The 23,477-nt window shown below is 41.7% G+C and overlaps 1 protein-coding gene across 2 annotated transcripts in view; it reads left to right on the forward strand.

Annotated features, from left to right (window-relative positions):
- The window catches only part of LOC110525518 (homeobox protein cut-like 2), a 116,796-nt gene that overhangs the window by 77,180 nt on the left and 16,139 nt on the right, over window positions 1-23,477 (forward strand). For both annotated transcript variants that reach the window (XM_036979644.2, XM_036979645.2), the window contains exon 4: window positions 1,371-1,449. In XM_036979644.2, the coding sequence (XP_036835539.2) occupies window positions 1,371-1,449 (79 nt within the window). The remainder of the gene's footprint in view (window positions 1-1,370; window positions 1,450-23,477) is intronic.

Consider the following 23,477-nt stretch of genomic DNA (forward strand, 5'->3'; position numbering starts at 1 on the left):
GTAGAGGAGTCGGCTGAGAGCTGCAGACTATTACATCTGTATTGATTGGGCTCAAGCTTTTCCATGAACTCGGAGTGGGAGTGATGGGAGGGATTTGTTTGATCTTTATGATATTTCTTTAAACATGATGCTGTCGTTTTGCCTCTCCAGGGAGGACACAAGCCATTTCCAGTAAATCAAGGGCTCTTTGTCTCTCTGTTTTCCACAGTTGTTATTTATAAGCCTCTAAACAGTTTCTCCACCATTCTCATAAGTGTTTTCAGTCAGTGTTCCACAATACTATTGTTGAGCTGAAGATAGACCATTAAAGAACGTCTCAGATGTAACCATACACTTGGCCCCTTCAATAGAAGTCATTGTGTCTGATCAGATCAAAACTATAACACTGACAGGAATTCTATATACAATAGATGGAAATAATTAGCTTTCAGTCTGTTCTTGGACTGGAGGGACATTTGGAGTGGAGCTGATGTAATATTTCAGAGTTGCTAAACTACAGATGTACGATCTTAATTTGAGCATGTTTGCTACAGCAGGAAAAGAATCATGCAGCAACAGGAAAAGTGGTTTGTAATTAATCAACATTTTTGTAGGGGTTGATTACATTTTTCGTTGGGGCAAATTAAGTCTGAAATTTCCATGTGTAAATAAAAACTTTAAGAGCTTTTTTAAAACTCAAATGCTCTACAAGTTTGCATTTCCTTCCTCTCAGCAACAAAAGAGTAATCAAATTAAGATCCTACATCTATAAGACTTTCAGCCAATGACATCCTCCGACAACAGGGTTGCTGGTGTATTATAGGAGCTGTGAGGACTGTAACCCATATATCCACCAAGGCAGGTGCCCTCTCCATGGGGCCAGGTGGTGCCTAATTCCCTTCTTTGTCCCTCCTAATGAATTGTTAATTGGTTTGCATCACCCGTGGAGTGGAGAATAGCAGGAGGGTCTGGGTGCCGGTGTGATGGAGGTCACAGACGCTGACATGCTTCATAGAGCACACCAGCACCTGCGTTTTAACAGGACAAATGTCACCTCACTACACACTGCAACGTTGGGGTTTAAGCGGCCAAATATCAGCTTGCAGTATTACCTCAGAACCTTGTTCACATAATTCAGCACACAAACCCCATCAGAATGTCATGTTGGGGATTAACTTCTACAGATGGATCATTGTGGTTTTGTTTCTGTCTGTCTCATTTGCACAATTACTTTATATGCTGGCTGTTTACTTCATATGTCAAAACAGTGTAGAATGCATTTAAATGTAGATTGGCGGTGTGTATGGGTCAATAAATGTCCATTCAGCACAGGTGTAGTATTGATGCCTGAGTGTCACCCTGACGGCTGTGTCCTGTCCTGTTCTCTCTAGGTGGTTGCTCTGAACAAGCGCAGTAAGGAGGCAGAGTCTGCATTCCTGGGAATCTACAAGCAGCTTATCGAAGCCCCAGGTGAGTCTCCCACCTGGAACAGAGCCACACACACACACATCACAACACAGACACAGACAACATACATTACTCATGTAACAACCCTCCCATAGGGGATCACTCTTCCCAGCCAGATCAACTACACACCAAGCCCAAGTCAACATCATTAGGTCAACCACAGAGTTTCTAAACCAAGAGGCGTAACATCGTGAGACTTCCGGGAACGAAACAGACAAAGCAGACCAGGCTGTGGTTTGGGGTTTGAGAAGTCAATGAGAGAAGTGAAAAACTATTCCTTAGTTGTTCATTTTCTCAATATAAAGGCACAACCTAGATTCAAGCCAATGTCTTAAGTAGTTGAACATGTGACAAACTGACACATTTTCGTTAAAAAAAAACATATCGAAGGAGGGCCTTCGATTTGACGGCCTGCACATGCGCAGTTTTGTGCGAGATGACCGTTAGACTCAATGATTTATATATACAGTACACAAGATGACTGATAGGGGCCACTGTGTTAAGCTGCCACGCCTCCATCTTGGCATTCTCTCACCATTGTAAAAAATATTTTGAAAGCTATAGAAAAGCATTTATTAATGTCTACATTAGTTTCTGCCATGTTTATTCTATTACAGACAACTTAATGCATACTTTTAAATTATATTATGTGACCTAAACATACAAATCAAAATTGGAAGAAATTATAAATACTTTAGGGAAAATGTATAATAACAACAACAATAACAAAATACTTAAATACATGTAATTTTGTCCCTGAAACAGTGAAATCCGCAAAACGCCAGTCTCAACGTCAACAGTGAAGAGGCGACTCCAGGAATGCTGGCCTTTTAGGCAGAGTTGCAAAGAAAAAGCCTTATCTCAGACTGGCCAAACAAAATAAAAGATTAAGATGGGCAATAGAACACAGACACTGGACAGAGGAACTCTGCCTAGAAGGCTAACATCTCAGAGTCGCCTCTTCACTGTTGATGTTGAGACTGGTGTTTTGCGACTACTATTTAATGAAGCTGCCAGTTGAGGACTTGTGAGGCGTCTGTTTCTCAAACTAGACACTCTAATGTACTTGTTATCTTGCTCAGTTGTGCACCGGGGCCTCCCATTCCTCTTTCTATTCTGGTTATAGACAGTTTGCGCTGTTCTGTGAAGGGAGTAGTACACAGCGTTGTACGAGATCTTCAGTTTCTTGGCAATTTCTGGTATGGAATAGGCTTCATTTCTCAGAACAAGAATAGACTGACGAGTTTCAGAAGAAAGGTATTTGTTTCTGGCCATTTTGAGCTGATAATCGAACCCACAAATGCTGATGCTCCAGAAACTCAACTAGTCTGAAGAAGGACAGTTTTATTGCTTCTTTAATCTGAACAACAGTTTTCAGCTTTGCTAACATAATTGAAAAAGGGTTTTCTAATGATCAATTAGCCTTTTAAAATGATAAACTTGGATTAGCTAACACAACGTGCCATTGGAACACAGGAGTAATGGTTGCTGATAATGGGTCTCTGTACCCCTATGTAGATATTCCATTAAAAAAATCTGCCATTTCCAGCTACAATAGTCATTTACAACATTAACAATGTCTACACTGTATTTCTGATCGATTTTGATATTTTAATGGACAAAAAAAGTGTTTTTCTTTCTAAAATCAGGACATTTCTAAGTGACCCCAAACTTTTGAACGGTAGTGTATGTTTAAACGGTTTCTCATGCTTGGAGTCTTCACAAATTTGACAACAATCGTGTGACATAAAACACTACCTTTCTTTCTTACATTTATGATACTGTTTGTCGTTGTACCATATACTAAGCATTTAACAATTTAATTGCACATTGAACTTGATCCTGTAAAATTCCTGGATATTGCTGTTGTACACTTTTTTTTTTTTGTATGGAGATTTCGGAATTGTACTGTACCTCCTTAACATTTTGTATCTTGTTAGGGGTGTGTACGGGAAGTGAAGTCCGGTGCAGGAGAGCAGAGTGTAGTAAGCAGGCGCACCTTTATTCCGGTCCAAAAATGACAGTGCATAAAAACATAAACGTGCCAAAAACACGGAACGTAACAAAAGTATGGCGCCTGACAATATCCACATAACAATAAACAATTACACACAAAGACATGGAGGGGAACAGAGGACTAAATACATGCAGTGTGGTTATGGAATAAAAACCAGGTGTGTATGGAACAAGACAAAACAAATGGACATATGAGAAATGGAGCGGCACTGGCTAGAAAGCCGGTGACGTCGATCGCCGAACGCCGCCCGAACAAGGAGAGGAGCGGCGGATGTCGTGACATATCTCGCTATCTTATGGTGTGAAAACAGTTGTCATGGGCACACATCCAAAATAATTATGTGGTTGCAAAATCGAATACTTCTAACTGAAAGAGTAACTTTAACATGACTAATAAAACTAAAATGTATACTGTCATTAACGGGGTTCTTCAATAATCAGGCATAATAGTTTCATGCACCTTTATCTAGCTGTTTAGTTATGTGAGGACTTTATCGCGCAATCAGCTGATTCAGGAAAGGATTTTCTGAATGACAGTCAAGTGATAAAGAGCTTGTGTGATGCTGCACAAGACTGAACAACAGCCAAAGTGCGGGAATTCATGTTTATCTCGAAGATTGACAGAACATTTTGGTGTCTATGTTGTTAGAGCAGTCAAGTTAATTAATTAGCCTATGTCATGGACAACATTAAGTCAAGATTCCTGAGGTTAGATAACGGTCTGTGTACGTTTTGATCGTTTGCTTTCCAAGTTAAAGCGGCGCAATCGGGAACATGAAAACAGTTTGTTTATTTCATTTTGTATAGAAATATAAAAAAATGGCTTGTTTTTTTTCTTCAGTTTTTGCTATAAAACCCAAAACGACTTGATATTTCAACTTTCACATGTGGACGGGGTTAAATTTGGAATGCCTGTCATTGGTCAAGTGCACAGCCAACACTTCATGTCCTTTCACTTCATGTCCTTTCAAAGTAGGAGTTCACCCTTCTATCTCTATTCTATGAATCTATTAAAGTAGCGGGGTGTGGGTAAAATCACTGGGGAAGCAAAGCCAGGCAAAAATGTGTTGTGATAATTGTGTTGTTTGCTGTATAACCTATTAGTTCATATGCTCTGACACCAAGATATATAAGCCTAAGGCCGAGACAATAACAAGATACAGTGGCAGAATAAATTCAAACACACCTTTGTTTCATCAGAAAACCTGAGAGCATCATCCACAAAACATACCGCATGTACCAAACAGTTACATGACCTACGGCATGGTCAAGCAAGTTCATGTTTCTGACATTTTCGGACTACTAAACAACTATTGATTTAGAACCACAGAGAGTTACCGCCAGTCGCAAAGAAAACAGGCGCTGCCTCCACTATTCCAGCACCATTTCAACTTCAACATTTCAACATCATCTAATCACCTCTGCTTAGTCCTAATACAGTGACAACTAAAAGATACCAAAAACGATTTAGTCCAATCAACATTAGCTAAATATGATGTGGCTGTCCATGGTATCCGAATGATTTCTGTGTGCGTGCGTGCAAGTAGAAAAACCTAACTCGCCCTACTTGTAGAGAAACACCAATGCCATCCTCCTCTTTCATGTTGCCTAAATGGTTTATGACTGTCATGCAGTACAAGCTTTTAGATTTGATTGTCCTAGGCTACCTGGCTAAAATGCTTGCTCACTAGCCTAACTTCCTTTCATTGGGCAACAATGTGGCAGGCCAGCTAGTTAACATTAATGTACTACATCTAGCTACATGTTGAACTTCCATCCTCTCGTGCCTCCCGAGTGCATTTCTGTGCTAGAAGCATCACTACAGACCCGGGTTCCCAGGCTGTGTCGCAGCCGGCCGTGACCGGGAGACCCATGCGGCAACACACAATTGGCCCAGCATTGTCCGGGTTAGGGGAGGTTTTGGCCAGCCGGGATGTCCTTGTGCCGATGTCCTTGGGCCCGGGCGCATGCATGCTGACTTCGGTCACCAGTTGTACGGTGTTTCCTCTGACACATTGGTGTGACTGGCTTCCGGGTTAAGGGTCGTGTTTCGGAGGCTGGATGACTCTCAACCTTCGCCTCTCCGAGTCGGTACGGGAGTTGCAGCGATGGACAAGACTGTAACTACCAATTGGATATCATGAAAAGAGAGTAAAAAGTACAAAAAGAAAGAAAAAGTAGGTCCATCCTCTCAGTCCAGGGGCACAATGTCTGATCAAAATCACCGTTATAATCATTAGCCAGTATGGATAATTAAATCACTGTTATAATCATTAGTCAGTATGGAGAATTAAATCACCGTTATAATCATTAGACAGTATGGAGAATTAAATCACCGTTCTAATCATTAGACAGTATGGAGAATTAAATCACTGTTATAATCATTAGCCAGTATGGATAATTAAATCACTGTTATAATCATTAGTCAGTATGGAGAATTAAATCACCGTTATAATCATTAGACAGTATGGAGAATTAAATCACCGTTCTAATCATTAGACAGTATGGATAATTAAATCACTGTTATAATCATTAGCCAGTATGGATAATTAAATCACCGTTCTAATCATTAGCCAGTATGGAGAATTAAATCACCGTTCTAATCATTAGACAGTATGGAGAGTTAAATCACTGTTATAATCATTAGCCAGTATGGAGAGTTAAATCACTGTTATAATCATTAGCCAGTATGGATAATTAAATCACTGTTATAATCATTAGACAGTATGGATAATTAAATCACCGTTATAATCATTAGTCAGTATGGATAATTAAATCACTGTTATAATCATTAGCCAGTATGTATAATTAAATCACTGTTATAATCATTAGCCAGTATGGAGAATTAAATCACTGTTATAATCATTAGCCAGTATGGAGAATTAAATCACTGTTATAATCATTAGCCAGTATGGATAATTAAATCACTGTTATAATCATTAGCCAGTATGGATAATTAAATCACTGTTATAATCATTAGCCAGTATGGAGAATTAAATCACTGTTATAATCATTAGCCAGTATGGATAATTAAATCACTGTTATAATCATTAGACAGTATGGAGAATTAAATCACTGTTATAATCATTAGCCAGTATGGAGAGTTAAATCACAGTTATAATCATTAGCCAGTATGGAGAATTAAATCACCGTTCTAATCATTAGACAGTATGGAGAATTAAATCACCGTTATAATCATTAGCCAGTATGGAGAATGAAGTAAAACCACAAGTCCAAATCCCTATCTCCATCCATGGCTAATTTAGGAATGCACGATTTTAGCTAGCCACCGGAGGACAATTACACAACGAGATGTGTTGTTAATGTTTAGCTTCTAATGTGATGTGATTGGTTTGAAGCCAAATCCAAACTAACTTCCTTTTGACACTTTTTTTTGGTGCACCAGGACCATTCACAGCTGAGCTCACTCAGTTGGCTATTATTTTATAAAACAAATGATCAAGGGGAGGCCAAATGCTCGCTGGCTTCCCTTGCATTCAATGCTACGGGCAACAACAATGTCATACTCTTTTTGATCAGACAGAATCTGATAAATGGGCTACACATACTGAGACAGAGGGGCGCTGTTTCATTCTCTTGGATGCTTTCTCCGGTGAGATACTGTACATTCAAGAAAATGTATGAAACACAGAGAGACGAAAGAGACACTTTATTTGGGGAAGCCTGGCTTCCCAAGGCACCCATAAATACACACCACAGATCTATTATCTATGAATTAATATATTAATAGCTGCACACACCGTGCCACAATGCCAAGATAAAGTATTATTTCTCAAATGTTTGCATAAGATTTAGTGTGTATTGACTTATTAACAAACTGTAAATTGTTAGCAGACTGACATATCCTAGCTACCTACACTACCGGTCAAAAGTTTTAGAACACCTACTCATTCAAGAGTTTTTCTTTATTTTTAGCATTCCTGGTGAAGCTGGTATAAGAGAATGCCAAGAGTGTGCAAAGCTGTCATTGGGTCTTCACCATGTTTCATTGAAATGTACAGCTGTGTGTCATCCGCATAGCAGTGAAAGTTAACATGATGTTTCCAAATGACATCACCAAGAGGTAAAATATATAGTGAAAACAATAGTGGTCCTAAAACAGAACCTTGAGGAACACCAAAATGTACAGTTGATTTGTCAGAGGATAAACCATCCACAGAGACAAACTGATATCTTTTCAACCGATAAGATCTAAACCAGACCTGAACTTGTCCGTGTAGACCAATTTGGGTTTCCAATCTCTCCAAAAGAATGTGGTGATCGATGGTATCAAAAGCAGCACTAAGGTCTAGGAGCACGAGGACAGATGCATAAATTAACTCAAAGTGCATGAAATAGATTTTTTTATTTTTAAAAGCCCAACAGTGAACAGTCTTGTCATGAAGGGAGTTCCAAAGGTGTGGTACGTGGCAGGAAAAGGTACGGTTTGTTTGGAGCCGGGTCCTGGGTGCATTAAGCAGTTTGGCATGGCTTATGAATTATGTTATACATATGTGATTTAATGTGGGCATTGAAGGAAAGTGCACGGAATATCAAACCCAGGTTGGTGATGACTGAGGAGAGATGGCAGGGCGGATGCTGCAGGAGTTGCCTCGGTCTTGCTGCTGTTGAGTTGGAGGAAGTTGTTCTGCATCGAAGACTTAACCTCTTCCAGACAGTTGGACAAAGTTGACAGAGCAGATGTTGAGGGGCTAGGGGTTGTTTCTGGACAGGACATGGCTATTCTGGTAGCCCAGTATGGCACTTTCTTAGACACACACACACACACACAATGCTTGAAGAGTTTACCAATTGTAATGATTTCATTATTGGTTATTATTATTGTCACGGATTTTGCTTTGTTTGTCTGCCAATCAATGTTTTAGGGACCACCCGCCATAATTCTTTACTTGATTCTACATGCTGTGCGCACTCAGTTCGCAAATTACTTTCAGAGGTGCTAAGTACTCTCGACCAACAAACGCTATTGGTGTGTCTGAGCCTTAACAGTACTTGTGTGTGTTACATTGATAAGAGGGAGTAGGCCTATTTCAACATCGGGAACATTAATAGCTGTGTGTTACAGTAACTTGTTGTGTTATTTATGGGTATAATGCCATTAAAAACATTCTGATACAGATTAAATATCCTGTAACATCATAAGACCGTAGCTCTTATCTATGTTTTAGAGTCGGTGCTCTCTGTGGTTTCCAAGACTGTGTGGGGCCACTTCAAAACCTGAGTGCTGGTCCTTGAGAGTTGCATTGCTGAGGAGAGCCGATCCTTGTGGGGATAGGCTGGTGATTGCAGAGGGCCAATTAAAAGCCAACTGTAGCTTGTCTTAGTGTGGAACGCAAGCCTGATGTGACCAGCAGGGGAAGTGAGAGAGAAAGAGAAGGCGCGAAGGATGGGGAGAAAGACTGTTTATTCTGTTGTTGTTTGGTGCCGGGGAAAACTATACAGTATTGCTCTTTGTTGCAGGAGACGAGAGGAAAACACAGTCCAATCTCCAGCTAGATCAGAGGAACACTCATGGCAAGAGTAGAGAATGCTGTTTACAGATTTAATGAATTCAAGATAAAAGTGGATGTCGGAGAAATAGCGACTTACTTTTAAAGGTCTCCATTTTTCATTGAAGTCCCCTGCTTGATATTGCACCACACACTTTGAATTGAGTTATTTTCTTGATAAGAAATTGATGTCTTTTAAGATTTATTCAGTTTGATTTCCTGACCTACACTTTCACGTATCAAGGGCTTAATGTAGGACCCAGGATGGTTTTAGGGGCTATATTTTGTCATAAACACATTTTCTATCAAGAGCAGACTGAACCAACAGTGGTAATGTAAGGCAAGGAGGACAACACAGGCATTGACAAGAAAGTGTACTCATAAACCATGTGGCGGTTAAACTGTATCGGAAACCTTGTAGCTATAAGGATGGAATTGAACATTTACTTTTACTTTCGCGCACACACACACACACACACACACACGCATGCATGCATACTCACTTTCTAATCAGTTCCTATTTTCTGTTCATTTGACCAATGTGATGTGATGTAATTTGTAAACATATGACATTGAAGTGGACATCCAATCCCAACAATCAGTTATCTTTGATTGTCCGGGTTGGGGGTTGAGCCTTGTCTAAAAGTGTGGGCCTCTCTGGCTACATCAGGTGTCCTTGCATTAGCAAATCCAGACACACATCTCCATCTGATTTTACCTAGACCTGCGCTAGCATTAGCATCTAGGAGACTTTCCCTCATCGGAGGCTCTAGTCTTAGCTCTCATACTGTGTGTCACTGCAGGTGTGTGCATGGATGATTTCTCCTGGGCTTACTACACAGAAGGAGTTAATATTGGAGTTGTTTTTTTGCACAGCAGTAAAAGCAAAAACTGCTGATTTTATTATTTGCTGTCTAATCCCATAATGCTATACCAATAATTGTCGTTAACTGCTAATTGCTAAATGTCTCAATCTGTTAATTATTATCCTTCAGATATTCTTTACCTCTATCTGATTCCAAACAGGAGTCACAACAACAAGTAGGGTATTTGTGTATCGGCCCCCTCACAGAATATGCCATCTGTGACTGTGAGGTGGGCCTGCGGTATCCAACGTCTGTTTATCATTGTGCATCTCACTGGCCTGTCCAAGGTCACCCCCTCTTCCCAGAATGGATTGCTCCAGGTACACCAGAGGACAGTCAGTTGGCTGTGGTTCCCACTTTATCTCCCTCCTCCCCTATAAACACAACAATGTGCTGCTTTCCCACCAGTCTCCAAACAAATGCTCCAGCTCATGTATTTTTAATATTCTGACAGACGCAATTATTCTTAACACACCGTGCTCGTTAATCTTAATGCCGTTATTACTATTCATTGCCAGGCATTTTTTTCTCTCGCTCCTCTTATTTCAATTGAAAGGATCCTTGCATGCTGGTCGGTCTGCTGACACTCAAAGGCCATTGGTCCAATGAGAGCAGCCGACAGCAGAGTTAATGAATGCAGAAGGAGAGCCAGGGAGGTGGAGGGGGACAAGGGCAGCAACTCAATATGTGACCTGTTGTATCCATTTAGCAGTGACGTTTGGTGTCAGGTATCAGTTATCCACAATAACGATGAACATGTTATGATGCTGTTTTCAATTTCACAATTCATATGAATGTTATAGACAGAGGAAATACTATACACTGTGTGTCACCAATCTCTCTCTCTCTCTCGCTCTCTCTCTCTCTGTCTCTCTCTCTCTCTCTCTCTCTCGCTCTTGCTCTCTCGCTCTCGCTCTCTCCTATGAACACACACACACACACACACACGGGCAGACATACAGACACTAACATACACATCACTCTGCTCTTTCGGCTGATGTCAACAGAAATCCTCTATACTAATGGCTCATTCTTCATATTTTGTTATGATTTGGCTTTTGTTTTTACTGTAAAGTCAGCAAGTGTATCAATTCCCAGCTGCTAAACAAGATAGCTATCATTATATTTGATGTGTCTGGACTCAGCTTCACTTGTGTATTTTTGACATTTATGGTGTGTTTACATATATTTTAGAGGCTACTTATACTGGAAATTGGTATAAAACCCATATAAACTGTATTTATGATAATATAACAATATTTTAGGTTGACAATAATTATATGATACAATACAATTTTTGATATAGAGTATCACATGCCTTTGTTTTATTTCCCTACATAAGTAAAATTAGGATAATGGCTATACTGTCATTCATTCCAATTAGACTGGTTTGGATTTCTCCCTGAACAATATGGCTGCCATTTTCACTTCATTCTGGAACTTCGAGAATTTATGGCATAGCCCCTCTAGTAATTGAATAAGATTTCTGTGGTCCTAACTCCATCCAGATAGGATATGAACACATCATGAAGTTAGCTAGCTTTAGTGGTACCACCCAGAGTGGTGCAGAGCGGTGTTGTTTCCTGTGACAAAGAAATACATGTAGCACGACAATGTGACTATGGCAACCTGGACCGGTATCATGAACAGTTCTACAGGGCATGCTCTATGAGGCAACTCCACTACATCCTATGCATTTTATGGGGAACAGTATATGTTTTTGTATATGGTCTGAGCAATGAGAACACCTTGAAAATGTTATACAAATAAAAAAACTACTATTGGGTCTCCAAGCCCAACTGTCACACACCAGAATCATAATGTCATGCATTTTAAGACGCATATCAGGCCTGGAAAAATACTTGTATACAATGCTTCATTGTTTCTATTTTCACCTCCATACCTTTTGATCAGTGTAAATAAACTAGTTCTCCATCACAGAATGTGAAAAACAGTGACAGTTTCCATGACTGCATTGGCTCTCCAGAGCTACACCTCTCTCCCGGTCTCTCCTCATCTCTCCCGGTCTCTCCTCATCTCTCCTGGTCTCTCCTCATCTCTCCTGGTCTCTTCTCGTCTCTCCTGGTCTATCCTGGTATCTTCTCATCGCTCTTGGTCTCTCCTGATCTCTCCTGGTCTCTCCTGATCTCCCCTCAACTCTCCTGGTCTCTCCTCTCCTCATCTCCCCTCAACTCTCCTGGTCTCTCCTGATCTCTGCTCATCTCTCCTCATCTCTCCTGATCTCTCCTGATCTCTATCCCTCACTCTCCCTCCTGTGTGAGTGTCTCTGACTCTGAGACAGTGTTTGAACCTTGCTGTTTGTACCTGTCACTGTGAGAAGAGGAGCGGGCCTTGTCGCCAGGAGCGTAGCCCTGAGACTGGCGCTCCAGGTGTTTGCTCTGCCTCCCCTCTCTTTACTCACGCTCCTCCCTCAGGATCACCCATCCCCCTCTCTCTCTCTCTCTCTCTCTCTCTCTCTCTACCTCCATCTCTCCTGAATAACACAGTACCTTTCATCTGAGCAGGGAGCTCACTTACTGTGTGTGAAGAGGTGCTGATCTGAATGCACTCGTATGTTTGTGTGTGTGCGCGCCTGCGTGTGTTTTATGTTTGTTGGGCCCTTGGCAGGGCTGAGATCTGCATCAGCTGAAACGTTGGGCCAACAGTGCTTGCTAGTGGTGATAAAATACTACTGCATGGTACAGGTTCAAGGACCAGGTACAACAACTGTATACACACAATTCCATCATGGCTTTGTGACTTCATTGCACAGTGAACATTCATGTATTGAAGTCTCCTTGGCCTGCGAGATTGTAAGTGCAGTACATATTTCAGTCCGTTGGTTATTTCCTTTGGCTCCAAGGTTGTAAGAACAGAGCGTTATTGACTGTTGCGTTGACCCTATTCTATTAAAATAGCATTACTTTCCCCTTGTATCTCTCTATATATGTTGGCAGACACCTGAGAGAGAGAGAGAGAGAGGCTTATGGACGCCTGTAAGGTATTGAGGGGATTTGTATAATAAGTGTGCTGCTGAGTACATTCCATAGAAGATGAGGGAACTCAGAGAGCTATGTGTGTGTGCCATGTTTGTGGCGGTTTTGAAAATGAAAGCTCCTTTGGGCGGGACGACATTCTGCACAAGTGATTAATAAGAGCAGTAATAAACAAAGGCCCAGGAGATGTTTGAGGTGCTTAATAATCCATTATGTTCATAAAAGAGCTGGGCCTCTCCAATGGATCCCCGTGGAGCAGAGACCCCCAGAGGGACCGGTAGAGTGTGTTCTCAGAACAGAGAGGAAGTGTGTGTGTGTGTGTGTGTGTGGAGGGAGAGATACACTACATTACCAAAAGTATATGGACACCTGCTCGTCAAACATCTCATTCCAAAATCATTCATTCATATGGATTTGGTCCACCCTTTGCTGCTATAATAGCCTCCACTCTTCTGGGAAGGCTTTCCACTAGATTTTTGGAACATTAATGTGGGGACTTCCATTCAGCCACAAGAGCATTAGTGAGGTCGGGCACTGATGTTGGGCGATTAGGCCTGGCTCGCAGTCGGACTTCCAATTCATCCCAAAGGTGTTTGACGGGGTTGAGATCAGGGCTTTGTGCAGGCCAGTCAAGTTCTTCCACACTGATATCGACAAACCATTTCTGAATGGACCTAGCTTTGTGCACGGGGGAATTGTCATGTTGAAACAGGAAAGGGCCTTCCCCAAACTGTTGCCACAAAGTTGGAAGCACGTAATCATCTATAATGTCATTGTATGCTGTAGTGTTAAGATTTCCCTTCACGGGAACTAAGGGGCCTAACCTGAACCATGAAAAACAGCCCCAGACCATTATTCCTCCTCCACCCAACTTTACAGTTGGCGCTATGCATTCAGACAGGTAGGGTTCAATGGTGGCGAGCTTTACACCACCCCAGCCGACGCTTGGTATTGCACATGGTGATCTTAGGCTTGTGTTGTGGCTGCTCGGCCATGGAAACTCATTTCATGAAGCTCCCGACGAACAGTTATTATGCTGACGTCGCTTCCAGAGGCATTTTGGAACTCGGTAGTGAGTGTTGCTTCAGAGCTATGTCCCGTTTTGTGAGCTTGTGTGGCCTACCACTTCATGGCTGAAACATTGTTGCTGCTAGATGTTTCCACGTCACAATAACAGCACTTGCAGTTCTAGCAGGACAGAAATATGACGGGAAGGTGGCATCCTATGACGGTGCCACGTTGAAAGTCACTGAGCTTCTCATTAAGGCCATTCTACTGCCAATGTTTGTTTATGGAGATTGCATGGCTGTGTGCTTGATTTTATACACCTGTCCGCAACGGGTGTGGCTGAAATAGCCGAATCCACTAATTTGAAGGGGTGTCCACTTACTGCTGTATATATAGTGTATATGGTAGATCTGTATACAAAATGAACCCAGTCAAAGAGGGGAGCAGCAGGGGTACTCTGAGGGACCAGGGTGTAGCTCTGAAAGCTGGGCAATCATTTGGGGGAGAGTCAAAGAAGACTGCTGATAATGAAAGAGAACAGGGCTACTAATTGAAGTTGCTAATATGCAGTGCTGGATATTCCTTTAAGAGCAAATCTCTAACCGTAAATCTTTACTAAAAAAATAATATTGAATAGTTGAATGGAATTTGTCCACGTACTTTTGTATATATAGTCTATATAATGGTGAGACTGACACTCAAGCTCTGAAGTCTACATGACTTCAGTTGTTCACGAAACAGTTATTGCTTATTAGTTTTGTAATGCAGAAAGAAAACATGAACGCTTACTCTATCAATTAAAGTGGTGGAGTTAGTTTTTTGTTAATGTATATTTCTAAGAGTGTCTTTTGACATTGTTGTAGAGACACTAGTTATTGATGTAATGCCGTCTATGTCCTTCAGTCTGCCAGACAAAGGCATGTGTGGAACACATACAGCAGAGCATGTTAAAGAGTGTCTCTTTCAGCTTGTCTGTCAGTGAAAGACTCTTCTTTCACCATTACTCTTTCTGTTTCTTTATCTTTCACTCTCTTCTTCACATCAAGACGTCAAGGGACAAACGTTTGTTCTGCTCTCTGAATATCAGGTGTGTAGTATTGAAAAGACAGCACAGAAACCTACTGATTTTACTGTAGTATTAGGATTTTTGTATTTCCTGGGAGAGATACACTACATTACCAAAAGTATATGGACACCTGCTTGTCAAAGTTAATATTTTGTTAAATGGTTTTATTGTAGCTACAAAAATCTATATAATCTAGGTTGAAACAAGGATAGACATTAAATAATTGTACCTTGTGAGTGCAAGTGACTGCAGTTGTTAAAAGAATAGATGACTTTGTAAAGACTATTAGACTTTAGCTGCTTTGGATGGAGACTCCCGTACTCTAAGTTTGTTAGCATTTAAAATTAAACTAAAAAATAACCTTTTTCAAAGGTAGCCATTTTGATGATGCACTTTGTCTTTGAAGGTTGAACTAAGGACTAACAGTTCAGTCAACCTAGTTTCTGTCCATGACAGTGTTACGGTTTGTTGCAACAGCAGAAAATTATGTTTTTGGACCTTGAAGACCACTTGGAGAAAAACAAAAAACAAAAACAAGACTGTTTTGAATGAAAATAAAAAAACCTTGAAGCACAGCCTTATAAATTAATTTGTTCGTGTTGTATGATGGGAACACAGCTGGCCTCATTAACACACGCACAACACATAATTATAGAGTTTTTTTCCTCTCTCCAGCCAGCCAGCGCTTGGCTAATGGGCTTGCTGGGTTAATTATGTCAGAGCGTAATTACACAGGGCCCAGGGAGACGTAATGGTGCACCCCGCTGAGCCCACACCGCCTAATGATGGTGTATCGCTGACAGGGCCAAGACGGACCGCCCCAACACACCTGCTTGTCTTGGCTCACGCCACCCTCGTCCACTCCTACGCACCACCACCGCCCACCCAGACACACGTTTGGGACCTGTCTGTCCCACCAGACACAGTTTCTATGTGGACAAAAACACAATGGGCCCTGGCCAAGCCTGTTCTATATCCAACTTCATAGGAACAACCATAGGAGTTAGCTATCCAGCACAAACAGATCTGTGGTGACCAGGCTAGCCCTGGCCTGTCAAGGAGCAACACCCAGCACCCAGAGAGCTCCCCCCTGCTGTGGGATGAGCAATAGCAGAGTAACACCAGACCAGTGGCTGCTAGGAACCAGCCATGGAAGCCCTTTATCTCATCTGTAACGCTGATGCAAACTCTGCTCACAGTGTAAACAATGTAGATGATGAGACCACACACACATAGATTCTATGATAGCTTACACAATAACACCAAACCAGGTAGAACTTTTTAAAGAACTGTGGTGAAGTACAAATGATGCCAGGATCCTGAATGCCAACTTGTCTTTGCTGGTATACTGCGAGGACAGCAGGCGTGTGTGTGTCCAGAATGACCTCTGAACCTCCTCATAAAATTCTGTTCATCAACACCTTCTCTCAGTCACTGTGATTCATGTGGTAATGAACCATGTTTCACTGAAGAATATGATGTATTAATGTGCTACGATTTATGACCCTCAATGAGGTGCTGTTATGCTATCTGTTATCATGACCTCAGGGCAGATGTCCAATCAATCATAATTAAGATAAGGGCTGAATTAAAACATTTACTGTAGTTGCATAGATAACGATATGACTGACTTCTGTACATAATGGTGGGTCGGCCATGGTTCGCTTCATGATTGGGATTAAGTCATTCTAGGTATAATGGCAGGATAGTGTACTCCATTAACTCCATTAAATTATTTAATATTCCTTTTTTAGTAAAGATTTACGGTTAGAGATTTGCTCTTAAAGGAATATCCAGCACTGCATATTAGCAACGTCAATTAGTAGCCCTGTTCTCTTTCATTATCAGCAGTCTTCTTTGACTCTCCCCCAAATGATTGCCCAGCTTTCAGAGCTACACCCTGGTCCCTCAGAGTACCCCTGCTGCTCTCCTCTTTGACTGGGTTAATTTTGTATACAGATCTACCATATACACTATATATACAGCAGAATGTGGACACCCCTTCAAATTAGTGGATTCGGCTATTTCAGCCACACCCGTTATTGACAGGTGTGTAAAATCAAGCACACAGCCATGCAATCTCCATAAACAAACATTGGCAGTAGAATGGCCTTAATGAGAAGCTCAGTGACTTTCAACGTGGCACCGTCATAGGATGCCACCTTCCCAACAAGTCAGTTTGTCATATTTCTGCCCTGCTAGAGCTGCCTCGGTCAACTGCAAGTGCTGTTATTGTGAAGTGGAAACATCTAGGAGCAACAATGGTTCAGCCCCGAAGTGGTAGGCCACACAAGCTCACAGAACAGGACCACCGAGTGCAGAAGCACCTAAAAATCGTCTGTCCTCGATTGCAACACTCACTACCAAGTTCCATACTGCCTCTACAAGCAACATCCGAGAGTAGAGTGTTACTTTATTAATCCCAACTGGGGAAATTGTTTCATCACAGCATCATCAAAAATGACTTACTATGACCAACACATGAAGAAAAGGGAAAAAAAACACTTTAAGGCACATGCACAAACCATAGTATCCCTAAAATAATGTCTGATTCAAGTGCTGTTTTCTATTCTACTCTGGAGGGAAACAAGCAACATTTTTTTTTATTTCTATAGAAAGACCTCATAAAACAGTTAATCAATTATACTTCTTTAGGACTGTCCCCGACTAAAAAACATCTTGGTCCACCGAAAGTCGTCTGTTCTTTCTACCAATGGATTGGTTGACATTTTTTAAGTATTTTTCCATATATAGACACACCCTATGTGTTTTAATAAAATAATCTATATGCATTGAGCCTGTCTTATACTTAAAGTTTATGGTTTGATGAAATAAGACATGCCTCACGAGGGCGCCAGAGATCTAGATAACCAGAAGAGAAAAAAAACTTAGCTGACCCAACTATTCTCCTCCCGCTCCTGCTGGCTTTCGCAGATTCTGCCATTACCCCCCTGAAGTTAATAGGCTACATAAGGAGTCAGCAACCTTTCTCATGTTGAATGAAAATGTATCTTACAATTTCTACCGATCTGCGTGCCAGTTATGGTTTTCATATGTAAATTTGCGTGAAACAGTTTCATTTCATTTATAAGTCTTCATATCTCAACATTGTCATGTGGTTAATCAAAATGATACAACCCTAAAAAGTTACTTATTTGCCATTACCAACTATGTAAAATAGCCTATATAAAGTCAACAAATGAAAACATTGCAGCCTGCAGGTAGAAAGCATCCTGATAAAAATGTATATCCTAGAAATCACATTGGCTGCACATGGCCTATCTGCAACATTGTGTAAAATATTCTGGGCCCTCAGAGTTACCCCGCCAGTGAGCTCCGGACAGACACAGCTGTAGGCTATTTGCAAGGGATAAGAAGCAGTGCTTGACTTGGGGATGAGCTCACCGGAGCTGAGTATTGGCACCTCAAATGTTCTACTGCTTGAGCTTCTGTTCCTCTTATAGAATATTAGCTCAGAAGTATTGTGGAGCTCTTGCACCAAATTATAAACAGTACCAGCACCCAAAATGAGTACCGGAAACTATTTCAGTCCCTGCCAAGCGCATTTTATGACCTCTCCACAGGATCAGAGCATGACATTTTTCGCATTCACGCTGAGTGGTTATCGAAAGGGAGACAGCTGGTAGCCTATAGACTACTTCTATGCGTGCGCGTCCTTACTCAAAATTGACAGGAGAGCACCAAACAAAAGACAATGACTAAATTGACAAAACTCGTAAATGGAATGAAATATATCAAAACTTGTTTCTCACAAGTGTACCATAGGTTGTGCAAACAATGTGTCCACTCAGACAATGAGAACAGAAAGACTGGAATAATATTGAAAGCATCAAAGTAATTACCGTGACCAATGTAACAAACATTGTAGATTAGGGATTAACGGTATATGTAATGGTGAATATACACTAACAATCAAACGCTAACAATTTGTCAATCCGACGTCTGCATTGGCCATGCAGATTTACGGTGATATGCAGAAATCAGGGCATTCACTTCTTGTGCTTCACCGAGCAGTGCAGAGCTGTTGTCAAGGAAGTGCGTTTGTGTTTATACAGGATGTGCCGCGCCCACCTACTGTCAACCAATCATGTCAATGCGGAGCTATACAGATCTCTCCGCATTGTTGCAACATTTGGGAGGGGCATGGTGATGTGGTACAGAGCTCGATTTGGAGCCTCCAACATGGAGCCTCCAACCATATTTTCGGTTCAAGCATAAATTGGCTTTTAGTTTAGGCCTCCGCGATGGATCAGTTCACTGAGATGGACGCATATATGTATATTTTACCGTTCAAAAGTTTGGGATCACTTGGACATTTCCTTGTTTTTGAAAGAAGCACATTTTGTCTATTAAAATAACATTAAATTGATCAGAAATACAGTGTATACATTGTTAATGTTGTAAATGACTATTGTAGCGGGAAACGAAATATATTTTTTTTAATGGAATATCTACATAGGCGTACAGAGGCCCATTATCAGCAACCATCACTCCTGTGTTCCAATGGCAAGTTGTGTTAAACTTGGATTAGCTGTCATTTTAAAAAGCTAATTGATCATTAGAAAACCCTTTTACAACTGTTGTTCAGATTAAAGAAGCAATAAAAGTGGCCTTCTTCAGACTAGTTGAGTATCTGGAGCATCAGCATTTGTGGGTTCGATAACAGGCTCAAAATGGCGGGAAACAAAGACCTTTCTTCTGAAACTCGTCAGTCTATTCTTTTCTGGGAAATTAAGGTTATTCCATGGGAGAAATTTCCAAGAAACTGAAGATCTTGTACAATGCTGTGTACTACTCCCTTCACAGAACAGCGCAAACTGGCTCTAACCAGAATAGAAAGAGGAGTGGGAGGCCCTGGTGCACAACTGAGCAAGAGGACAAGTACAGTAGAGTGTCTAGTTTGAGAAACAGACGCCTCACAAGTCCTCAACTGGCAGCTTCATTAAATAGTACTTCATTAAAACACCAGTCTCAACGTCAACAGTGAAGAGGTGACTACGGGATGCTAGCCTTTTAGCCAGAGTTGCAAAGAAAAAGCCAAATCTCAGACTGTCCAATGAAAAGAAAATATTAAGATGGGCAAAAGAACACACACTGGACAGAGGAATTCTGCATAGATGCCCAGTATCCTGGAGTCGCCTCTTCATGCCCATGGTTTTGGAATGAGATGTTCGACGAGCAGGTGTCCACAGACTTTTGGTCATGTAGTTTATCTACCGTCACTTTAAATTTGATTTAGCCACTGATTGATAATCCCTGCTTGTCCACGTATGAGAGCCTACCGTAATCTCTGCGTTTTGATCAGGGAAGGTTAAAAGGATATATGGAAAAGAGGCTGATAAAGGGATTTCTGTGACAGTGGGTCGATGTGAATAGCACTGTTTTAAGTCATCCTGTTTGTCTAAGAAGAGCTTTTCTCTTCAGTGTGATGTCCCATGTGACTGATGCAATATCTCCAGTGTTGGTGTAACAGTGAACATAGACACGCAGAAGGCTAATTTTACTGTAAATGGTCCTGGGAAAAAATGGTTCAATCGGTTATCTCTGACCAAGTGTTTCTGATGAAACTTCAGATATGTCAAGTGGCTGTGGAAGTCTTTCAACAAATTGCTTATTTAAACTTGTGCGTCCCTGATAAGTGTTTGTACGTTTGACTGTTGTGTTTCTGTGGCCTGTTTAGTCTTGGCTGTCTTGTCTCAGTGGTGTCTGTTGAAGTGTAAACGTCTGTGGTTAGGCTCTCTGAAAAGTCAGTTCTGTCTGTGCCCATGCTATGAAAGGATACGATTGTGATCCACACAGCAGCAGAAAGACGAACGGATGAAAGCTGCGGGAGAAAAGTTTGTGCAGCAAAGCAGCGATTTCCCCTCCTCTTTTGGAGTTTTAAAGGGCTGGTGTGTGTCTCTACATCCTCCCTTCCTCCTTGTCAGACAGCTCCCCTGAGCCTCTCTCTCTGTGCTTTGGCACTAGAAGTCACCTCCTTTGGTGTGCGGCATGCAGGTACACAACAGGAGCAGCTCTCTCTCTCAGAGCTGTTGAACTTTTCGGGAGGGGAAGAAAGGGAAGGGAAGATTAAAAACAGCCCTGTGAAGTGGAGTGCCGAGTCGCCTCCTGAGAATTCCTGGCATAATAATTTAAATGATCAAATGATACAGAGGAGACTTGTTAGCAGAGAAACAGACTCCTAGTTGGCCCCATGGGGCCCAGCTCTGCTGCACATGCATTGCAAAGCAGCTCCTCTGTTGTGCTAAAGAATCCAGCTTCTTTTTTTTTCTGTTCGTTTCAGGAGCAGACTTTTTCCACACTTTGTTTAGGTGTATACTCGGGACTAAAGTGCGTGTCATATTCTACTGCAATCTATGCGGTTTACTTTTTAATGAATTTATACATTTAGGTTATGCTCTCCATTGAATTTGATCTCAGTAGTTTAGTCTATTCATGTCATTAGGCCCAGCCTGTGAGATTTTCAAAGGCATCTCATTTGAGTGAATTCCAGAGACACTCTTGGGAACAATTTCTCAGTGGGATTCTGTCTCCTACTGTTGATACTGCTGTGAAGGAGCGCATATGATGCACTGTCCTGTACTGTCTCATGCAGGATTTGGGATAGTAGGCTGTTTAAAAAGTTACATTTTAAAGATCCTGACACAAGTTGAATAATAGGATAAGTATTTTGACAGCAGAACCAGGATAATTGTGATATCTCATCATATTTGATCAAATAGACTGCAATGAAATTCACTTGACTGAAGTGTTTATACTTGACCATTTTTACATTATGTTCAGATGTACAGTGCGTTCAGAAAGTATTCAGACCCCTTGACTTGCACATTTTGTTACGTTACAGACTTATTCTAAAATTGATTAAATAAAAAATGTTCATCAATCTACACACAATACCCCATAATGACAAAGCGAAAACAGGTTTTTAGAAGAAAAAAAAATTATATCAAAATAATACCTTATTTACATACAGTGGGGCAAAAAAGTATTTAGTCAGCCACCAATTGTGCAAGTTCTCCCACTTAAAAAGATAAGAGAGGCCTGTAATTTTCATCATAGGTACACTTCAACTATGACAGACAAAATGAGAAAAAATCCAGAAAATCACATTGTAGGATATTTAATGAATTTATTTGCAAATTATGGTATATGATAAACGGAGAGTAGCAGCAGCGTAAAAAAGAAGCGGCTTGGGGGGCACACAATGCAAATAGTCTGGGTAGCCATTTGATTACCTGTTCAGGAGTCTTATGGCTTGGGGGTAAAAACTGTTGAGAAGCCTTTTTGTTCCAGAATTGGCACTCCGGTACCACTTGCCATGTGGTAGTAGAGAGAACCGTCTATGACTGGGGTGGCTGGGGTCTTTGACAATTTTTAGGGCCTTCCTCTGACACCATCTGGTGTAGAGGTCCTGGATGACAGGCAGCTTAGCCCCAGTGATGTACTGGGCCGTACGCACTACCCTCTGTAGTGCTTTGCGGTCAGAGGCCGAGCAGTTGCCGTACCAGGCAGTGATGCAACCAGTCAGGATGCTCTCGATGTTGCAGCTATAGAACTTTTTGAGGATCTGAGGACCCATGCCAAATCTTTTTAGTTTCCATTCTAGTTTTGTTGTTGATGTGGACACCAAGGAACTTGAAGCTCTCAACCTGCTCCACTACAGACCCGTCGATGAGAATGGGGGCGTGCTCGGCCCTCTTTTTCCTGTAGTCCACAATCATCTCCTTAGTCTTGGTTACGTTGAAGAATAGGTTGTTATTCTGGCACCATCCGGCCAGGTCTCTGACCTCTCTATAGGCTGTCTCGTCGTTGTCGGTGATCAGGCCTACCACTGTTGTCGTCTGCAAACTTAATGATGGTGTTGGAGTCGTGCCTGGCCATACAGTCGTGGGTGAACATTGAGTACAGGAGGGGACTGAGCACGCACCCCTGAGGGGCTCCAGTGTTGAGGATCAGCGTGGCAGATGTGTTGCTACCTACCCTCAACATCTGGGGATGGCCCGTCAGGAAGTCCAGGATCCAGTTGCAGAGAGAGGTGTTTAGTCACAGGATCCTTAGCTTAGTGATGTGCTTTGAGGGTACTATGGTGTTGAACGCTAAGCTGTAGTCAATGAATAGCATTCTCACATAAGTGTTCCTTTTGTCCAGGTGGGAAAGGGCAGTGTGGAGTGCAATAGAGATAGCGTCATCTGTGGATCTGTTTGGGCGGTATGCAAATTGTAGTGGGTCTAGGGTTTCCGGGATAATGGTGTTGATGTGAGCCATTACCAACATTTCAAAGCACTTCATGGCTACGGACGTGAGTGCTACGGGTCTGTAGTCATAGCCACAACACAATAATACCAAGCGTCACGTCTGGAGGAAACCTGGCACCATCCCTACGGTGAAGCATGGTGGTGGCAGGATCATGTTGTGGGGATGTTTTTCAGAGGCAGGCACTGGGAGACTAGTCAGGAATGAGGGAACGATGAACGGAGCAAAGTAAAGGGAGATCCTCGATGACAACCTGCTCCGGAGCGCTAAGGACCTCAGACTGGGATGAAGGTTC

Source organism: Oncorhynchus mykiss, chromosome 6, assembly GCF_057628025.1.
Source record: "Oncorhynchus mykiss isolate SJ-2025 chromosome 6, ASM5762802v1, whole genome shotgun sequence".
Classification (NCBI taxonomy): Eukaryota; Metazoa; Chordata; class Actinopteri; order Salmoniformes; family Salmonidae; genus Oncorhynchus; species Oncorhynchus mykiss.